Source organism: Microtus pennsylvanicus, chromosome 11, assembly GCF_037038515.1.
Source record: "Microtus pennsylvanicus isolate mMicPen1 chromosome 11, mMicPen1.hap1, whole genome shotgun sequence".
NCBI classification, from domain to species: domain Eukaryota; kingdom Metazoa; phylum Chordata; class Mammalia; order Rodentia; family Cricetidae; genus Microtus; species Microtus pennsylvanicus.
The window spans coordinates 67,477,320-67,485,993 of NC_134589.1; the positions used below are offsets into that span (position 1 = coordinate 67,477,320).

General features: G+C 43.8%; 1 protein-coding gene across 1 annotated transcript in view; it reads left to right on the forward strand.

Annotated features, from left to right (window-relative positions):
- The window catches only part of LOC142860833 (solute carrier family 22 member 21), a 32,062-nt gene extending 28,684 nt beyond the window's left edge, over positions 1 to 3,378 (forward strand). Inside the window, exon 10 of the mRNA XM_075992627.1 lies at positions 286 to 3,378. Coding sequence (XP_075848742.1) covers positions 286 to 352 — 67 coding nt within the window. The 3' untranslated portion in view covers positions 353 to 3,378. The remainder of the gene's footprint in view (positions 1 to 285) is intronic.
- Positions 3,379 to 8,674: the final 5,296 nt, after the last annotated feature.

Sequence of the window (8,674 nt, forward strand, 5' to 3'; positions counted from 1 at the left end):
TCCTTAGATCCCAACCCCTTGAAATAGTGCTTCCTGCAGACTGTCTCACAAATAACTGGACTACTTTAACCATGGTGCTGTAAGGACAAGGGCCTGATCTTGTGTGAACAGGTGTCCACTTGCATGACCATAAAAGCAGCCACTCTAGTTTAGTGCAAAGACTACGGGAAACTTCAGAATCTGCCATGTCTTTGGTTTTTCTCCAGATCTGGTTTGTTTCTTTTGTGACAGATAGGTATTTTTGTAAGATTTTTAAGTAACATTTGTTTTCCTTTTTTTTAATAGAGTAAAGCGTGAGCCACGCCAGAAACAAGTCACCAAAAATGTTGTAGAAGCCGCTCCAGAATCCTAAAAAGCACAGCCTTCTAACACCCCTCCAGAAGGTAGAAAATCTGCATGTTGTCAGAAACGCTGTCAATTACGAAGGGCTTTTCTGTTCTGTTGACGTCGTGTCTAATGTACTCATGGATGGGTGCATCTGTCCAGAGAGACACCTTCCTCCAGGGACACCAAGGCTAATTGCAGACAGCTTGCCCATCCCATTCTAGTGGTGGACTTGGCCCTTCCAAAGAAGTCAATGAGTCTCTCGAATCAGTGGGACTTGGAAGACTATGCAAAACTTTGTAAGACGGGAAAGGTTGCACAGATAGAGATGCAGGTCCATTTTTCCCTCCTCTCCCTAACTGACAGACTCACGGGAAAAGGAATAGGTGTTGCTCGGTTAGGATGCACAAGGCCCTGAGTTCCATACGAAGAACCAGAAGGAAACAAAACTTGTTCAGAAAATAAATGATTCCATGGGGAGTTTGATTTCTCATCTTTCCTAAGTTACAAAACTCCTTACTGTGATTGCTTCAACTCACAACAGGAACACAAGACCTAGGGCACCCTAGAGGGAATGAAGGTGGGAGCAGGTACATAAGGTCAGCAGTGTGTGGGCGGTGACTGCTCAGTCCCACAGCCAGCTGTGCTGTGTAGGTCTGGTCAGAGTCCTGGGCTTGTCCGGGCCGTGAGAAATCCACTGTTGAGGCCACGGCTTGGGTTCCACTGCTGTGTAAATCAGAAGCCCTGGCTACCAGACGCTTACCTGTGCCTTGAAGGGCATGTATGGGTGACAGAGTGCCCCTTCCTTCTCTCAGCACTGTCATGGGTTTGTTTTGTTTGTCGTCTGTTGTTGTGTCTCAAGTTATTCACCCTTCAGCAGAGACTTGGGAGCAGTGTTTCTCAGCTCTGCATTACCCTGGCTGGTGTACAGTTGCCGCCATGGAAGTGCAGTTGCACCTCCCAGCCTTAGCCACTGTCAGTGCTCTGAGTGCCCAGACAATAACACTACGCTTGTTCCTTTTACGATGTATAATCATGGGGAAATTCAAGAAAGAAATGTAAGTTGTGTTGACAGTCTCTCAGAGTTGCTGGCTGCAGCCGTGTAACATCGGTGGGTATTTGTGTTCAGTGTCATTGTCCCTTCTGATATTGCACACACTTCACCTTCTTTAAAGGAAGAAACAATATTTGGTGGAAACTACTGAAGTTCCTTGGGCAATGAGATAGCCTTAATAAACAATGATATTTTAAAATAATAACAACTACCTATAATCTTTATTTCTAGAATTGGTTAGGATTTGTGGGATGGCTAATCTTGGTTGTCCACTTGACTGCATTTGGAATTAACAAAAACCCAAGCAGCTAGGCGCACATGTGAGGGCATTCTCTTAGTTGGATTATTTGATATGGAAGACCTCCCCTAAATCATGGTCATTTAATGTCAGAAACTTCACTCTAAACCTGGGCTGCACCTCCTGGTGACAGCTCACAAAAAAAGAACATGGAGGAAGAAAAGTTTGTACTGCCTACTTGCTCTCTCTTTCACTGGCTAGTTCATCAATCCTGTCCTAAACCATTCCTTCACTGGTATTAGAATCCACCTCTAAATTCCAGCATGGACTAAAAACTGACAGTCCTCTAGGACCTCCTTGGTCCTCCTCCAGTACTGGATGGGATTGCTGAGATATCCAGTAATGTGGAATGAACAACTCCCAGATCAGTAGCCTTTCCATCAGGTATAGCCACGGTTGAACTACCCAAACCACCTCCGCAAGCCACTCTAATAATTCCCTTTTTAATATCTTGCTTCATTCTGTCATTTCTGTTTCTTCAGAGAACCCTGAGTAATGTACCTAGAAACACCAGCATGCAACTCTTCTGTAGGCTAACTATTAGTGTTCAGGGTTAAGATTTAACTCATACTATGCTATATAATAGGCATCTACCCAATATTGACCATGATTTGCACCAGCCTGGTGCACTCAGCCTGGGTCTCCCTGGAAAAAGCCTGAACTCGGAGCTTCTATACAGTTCTGTACTCTACCCGGAATAAGACTCTGAGGAACAGGAATGCAGAACAGGGAAGGAGGGAGGCCCAGTCCTAGGATGCTTACTGTGTTGGTCAGCACCTAAGAAAGAAACTGCAGGGTCCTGAGTCTCTGAGGAAGCCTGGGAGATGCATCTCAAAACCGTCTTGCAGCATTGAGAAAAGTGGGGAGCATTTGCCTTATCACCCATTTAAAAAGACAACACTGGGGTCTCTGTTTCCTATACACACAAAGATCCTGTCCCCTGGATGGAATGCATGAAGCTAAACACTGCTGACCCAAATGAAGCCCTTCAGGTTGCACCTCATCAAAGCTGCCCAAAGCCTGCTTGAACTGGCCTTGGAGCTCCTGAGTAAGGGGTAGAACAGAGAGCACTGGGCTGGAGTGGTGTACAAGGCACACATGTTGATGACCAGTGTTTGCCAGGGTGACCTGTGCTGGAAAATACGATGGGGCCTAAGTCCAAAGCTCAGCTGTTGCTTGGACAACTGAAGGCCGTGTCACATGACAAGCAGGGGCTTCTGGCTCAGGAGTAATACAGAGCAGCATATCTGGAAGATTCCCTTTCCTCCCCTCAAACCAGGTCCTGAGCTGGCTTTCCGATGGCATGCCTTCTCAGGAACCCCAGATTATAACTGCAGTTCTCTCCAGCATACCCTGCTGTGAGTGAATAGCTGTTACTCTGGCTTTTATTCTGGTTCCAGACATTCAGGTCCTCCTGAAGCAAACACTGAGCTGCCTGAATGCCCTGAGCTCGCTCTGTGGGCAGCAGCAACAGCCCAAGGGCCTCTGACAACCCTCACCATCTGCACAAGCCTGCTGTACTTATTATATAGTCTTTTTCCATGGAGCGATGACTTCAGAAGGACTATCTTCAGGAGAGAGGCATGTGAGCGATGAGGCCCTGAATGTCTGTGGTCATTGGAGCTGGCATACACAACACCAGGAATGAGAAAAGATGGAGAACAAAATCTTAAAAAAAAAAAAAAAAAAAAAAAAAACAGAATCTCTCCACAGTCCAAGGTGAAGGCAAGGATCCCAGTATGGTGGTACACATCCGCTATCCCAGAATTTAGGATGCGGAGACAGGATCATCGTTTAAAGATCTGCCTGGGCTACATTATGATGCCCTGGTTTCAAAGAAAAGGTAAGGGTTTTTCCCCTCATTATTATGTCTATTTCTGGCAGCAAGCTTCTTTTTTCCCCTGTGTTCTCATGAATTGCTAAACAGCTATTATTTGACAAAGAATTATTCTACTCAACACTTCTCTAAGTGATACTGCACAACATGGGTCAGAAAGCCCTCTTGTCTTCTGGGTAATAAGAAATTTTTAAAAAGCATGCTTTTGAGTTAGTTTTTTTTCATTTATTTATGTTTAGAGATGAGGTTTCCAATATGTTATCAAAACCATGGGCTCAAGTGATCCTCCCACATCGGCCTCCAGTGTGCAGGGTTTATGGGCATATGCCACTGTGCCTCATTTAGACTTCTGTCTATAAATGCTTTTCCTAATGGTCTTTGAGCTGATAGAAATTCTGGGGCAATATATCATCAACCTTGCTATGGTTTTGAACTGACACATCCTCCACAAGCTTGGGGTTTGAACACTTGTACCCAGCTGGTGGTGCTATTTTGAGAGGTTGTGAAACCTTTTAGGAAGAGCTAAGCTGGTGAACTTAGTTTACTAAAGCCATGTCTTAAAAAGTATAGCTGGGTCCAGAGTTACGGTCTACTGTGATGTGAGAAACTTCTAACACATGTTCCCACCAACTACTTAAGTCATCGAACTTAATGTGTTCTTATTAAAAATTAAGTTGGGACTGGAGAGATGGTTCACTGGCTAAAAACACTAGCTGCGATCACAGAGGACCTGAATTCAGATCCCAACCTCCATATGGCTCCTTACAACCTTCCATGATTGCAGTTTCAGAAAATCTGATGTCTTCTTCTGGCCACCATGGACAACAGGTATATATATGGTATACCACATACATGCATGTAGACACTTACTCATATAAATCAAATATATTCATATGTGTATATATGTATATACATATATATCTTTTTGTTTTTTTAAACACAAGGTCACTCAATATAGTGGCTCTCCTGGAACTTACTATGTAGGTCAGGCTGACCTTGAACTCACAGAGATCTGCCTGCCTCTGCCTCTCTAGTGCTGGTTTTAAAGATGTGAGCTACCATGCCCAAATTAAAATTAAATTTAACAACACAACATTGAAAAGATAAATCATTAATATATAGATTCTAGTGATCAATTTCAGGTACCCAGGCTCACACAAACAAAAGCCTTTACCCACTGAGCTGTGTCATTGGCCCTTGGCCAATACTTTAGTAATTTATCCCTTATTGAGAAAGATATCAGAAAAATGCTCTGTGTGCTGCTTGTGTTGTTGAGAGTGAAGCCTGGGCCTCAAGCATGCTGTGCAGGTGCCTTACCAGGGACTATGTCCCCACTCCTAATAAATAGTACAAAAATAAATACTTATTTTATGTCAAATTAAAATACGTGAAATAAATTAAGTAAACATGTTTTCTTAATCCTTCATGTCCCCAAATGTATTCTTTTTGTGTTTCAATCCAAGCTTTCTAATGGGACCTAGAGTCCCTGACCATGTGACATCCTAGAGAACTCAGTGTCCCAGCTCAGGTAGTCAAGGCCCATGAGTGCTCAAGCCTGCTTCTGTAGGAACAGCCTGTGGGGTCTGAAAAGCTCTGTCTACACAGGTGATTCTGTCACTCGGTCAAGCTGACAGAACTCAGGGACAGGGCCACCCTACAGCTCTCCAAGGGCGCCTTGCTCAGAGAGGCTGCCTTGGGGTGAGCATGCCTTTGATGAGCAGCTACTTCTCACTCCATATGACAAGGATTCCATCTTCAGGACTGAAGCAAAGGCAAGACCTTTCACCAGGGGACACTTCAAGAGTGACGTTATTCATCCTTGATGGCTCAGGTACAGACTACTCCTATTCTTGGTATCTTTTAAGGGGTGGGGGCTCGTTTTTCTCTAGAGGGAAAGAGTTCCAGCACTAAACTTTAATCAGAGAGAGGATGGAGACAGGTTGTGGGGGTCATTTATGGAGCAAGACCTTAAAGATGAGACTGGACCCCCACAAGGAAGACATGGCTGGTAGCCTGGTATTGAGCACAAGAGCATCATAAAAGTAGAGAGGTAAGACATGGTGATTCCTTGCCTGCCTGGCATCTCACTCACTGCACAGAATGGAAGATTTGTTTGGCAGTCTGAATGAGATTGGCCCCATAATAGGTTTGATCCTCAGATGGTGGAACTGTTTGGGAGGAATTAGGAGGTGTGGTCTTGGTGGAAGAGGGGAGTCACCAGAGGTGGGCGTTGAGGTTTCAAAAGCCCATGGCATTTCCAGTTTTCTCCTCCTCTGCCTCTAACTTGGGGATAAGATGTAAGGTCTCAGATTCTTCTCCTCTGTCATTGCTGCCCATCTGCTGCCTGCCTGACTCTTCACCGCGACGGCCATGAACTTACGCTCTGAAACTATAAACAAACTGCCAATTAAAATGCTTTTGTTTGCCGGGCGGTGGTGGCGCACGCCTTTAATCCCAGCACTTGGGAGGCAGAGGCAGGTGGATCTCTGTGAGTTCGAGACCAGCCTGGTCTACAAGAACTAGTTCCAGGACAGGCTCCAAAACCACAGAGAAACCCTGCCTCGAAAAACCAAAAAAAAAAAAAAAGCTTTTGTTTCTTTGCTTGCTTACTTACTTATGAGTTGCCTTGGTATGGTGTCTCTTCCCAGCAATAGAGAAGTAACTAAGTTTCCAAAATCTAAGGCTCCAGTAGATGTGAGGCCATCTTTGTGTCTGTGTGGGTCCTCCCCCAACCAGCAAGGAGACAGAATGAAGTGTGAGGTGTTTGCAGGTGAGAGTAGGAAGCATAAACAGGAACAAATGTAGTAGTAGGAGCAGCGGGCTGAGTCCCCGCACCCGGCCGCCTGAACGGCTAGCTTTACCCGAAATAATTACACGGAAACTGTATTCTTTGAAACACTGCCTGACCCATTAGTTTCAGTTTCTTATTGGCTAGCTTTTACATATTGATCTAACCCATTTCTATTAATCTGTGTAGCCCACAAGCTGGCTCACCAGGAATGATCTTAACCTGCGTCTGTCTGGAGTGGGAGAACCATGGCGACTTCTTGACTCAGCTTCTTTCTCCCAGCATTCCATTCTGTTTACTCCGCCTACCTAAGGGTTGGCCTATCAAATGGGTCTAGGCAGTTTCTTTATTAATAAGAAATCACTCCCACATCATTTCCCCCTTTTCTGCTTAAACAAAAAAGAAAGGCTTTAACTTAACATAATAAAATTACATATAGCAAAACAGTTATTAAGCAAGAATCACAGTTACAATATTTATATCTATTTTATCTTTTATCATAACAATGGAAAACTATAACTACCTATCCATTCTTCAACTCCATCAAAGACTCCAGAAGGATATAATATTACCTAAGTAAACAAGAAAATGACAGAGACATCTCGCTGCCTGTACAGTCACCCAAAGTTCCTCTGTACCATTGGGGCATCCATCTTCAGCCTTCAGGCCCATGGTATCCAGCAGACATTTCCATAAAGCAGGAAAATTCAAAGTCAGTTCAGTCACTATCTGTTGTGTCCTGCAGAATGTCTTGCAGACTCTTTCATGAATCAGGAACCCCGAAAGATCATCTCACCTTAGGCAAGTTCAGTAGTCCTCTCTCTGTGGGTTCTCTGTGTCCAGTTTATGCAATAGTCCAGGCAAGAGCAGTTTCTTGCCCAAATGGCTATCAAACTCCATAAGGAGCCTCTTCGATGCCCATCTTCCTCTTGAAGTAGATTAGTGCTGCCAGGAGCAGAGTGTCTCATTGTCATGAAAAGTCCTAAGTTATTAAAACATTAAATGTCCTATTCTGTAATCTTTGAAAGACATGAAGAATGTCTATCTAAAATATATCTCTATATATCTAGAAAATCTAACTAACATGACTACAAGCTTTACTATTATCAATGCTATCAATAAAGCAAAATCTATACTAATGCAAATTATTCATATCTATATCAAACAAAAAGCCTAGCCTGGAAAGACTAAAGTCTCAATGCGGTTCTGATGCCAAGAAAGGGAAGTGGGACGGAAGGAAGCTGAAGTAAGAAGAGCTGCAGGCAGAAGGGCAAAAGTATGGGCTACACTCACAAGAAGTCCGAGAATTCAGACTTGATGATGAGGCAAGTTCCACCTGCTAGTTGTTCCTACAGGATTTAAACAGGATTTTAGAATCTAGATTAGATTCGTGTGTATGTGTGTGTGCGCGCACACACATGTGTCAGGGCCTGTATGTGCAAACCAAAAGATAGGCATCCTCTTCCTTCTATAATGTGAGTCCTAGGGATCAAGTTCATATCATCAGACTTGGCAGCAAGGGCCCTTACCTGATGAGTCATCTCATTGGCCCTTGTCTATCATTTAGGATGGTTTTCTACATTTTGACTGATTGCTCTTATTTCCTCACTAAAGTATGTGTCTTGAAGGCAGAGACCACATTTATGTCTGTTTGCATTCGATCACCAGCTTTGGCAAGATGGCTGCATTTTTTGTGGTTTCTACCTAATGTGTAAAATTTGTTTTTGTGTGTGTGTTTTGTTTTTGGGTTTTTTAAATTATTACACTTATTTATTGGGAGGCACACCAAAGCACACATGTGGAGGTCAGAGGATGACTTTTGGGAGTCATGTTGTCCTTTCCTTCCAACAGATGGGTCCCAGAGATTGAACTGCTGAACCATCCCATTAGCCTGCTACCTACCACTGATTGAATGGTATATGAAAGATGTAAACTCGGCATTCTCTTTTGTATAACAGCACTAATCAATGCTAGAATGCTTAAAATCAGTGAACTTTTGGGTCCCCAAAAACCAAGGACCAAATATAGACCCACAGAAATCACCAAGACTCTAGACAGCCTTGGCTTCCTAGCACTCTCGACAACTGTGCTGTCTATAATAAGGAACCATGTGTGGTGGTTTGAATGAAAATAGCCATCCCATAGACTCAGGGAGTGACATTATTGGAGGTGTGTCCTTCTTGGAGTAGGTGTGACCTTGTTGGAGGAAGTATGTCACAGCAGGGTGAGCTTTGTGGTTACAGAAGCTCAAGCCAGACCCAGTGTCACTAACTTCCTGCTGCCTGCCAATCCAGGTATAGAACTCTCAGTTATTTTTCCAACATATGTCTGTATATGTGCTACCATGCTCTCTGCCATGATGAAATAGACCTC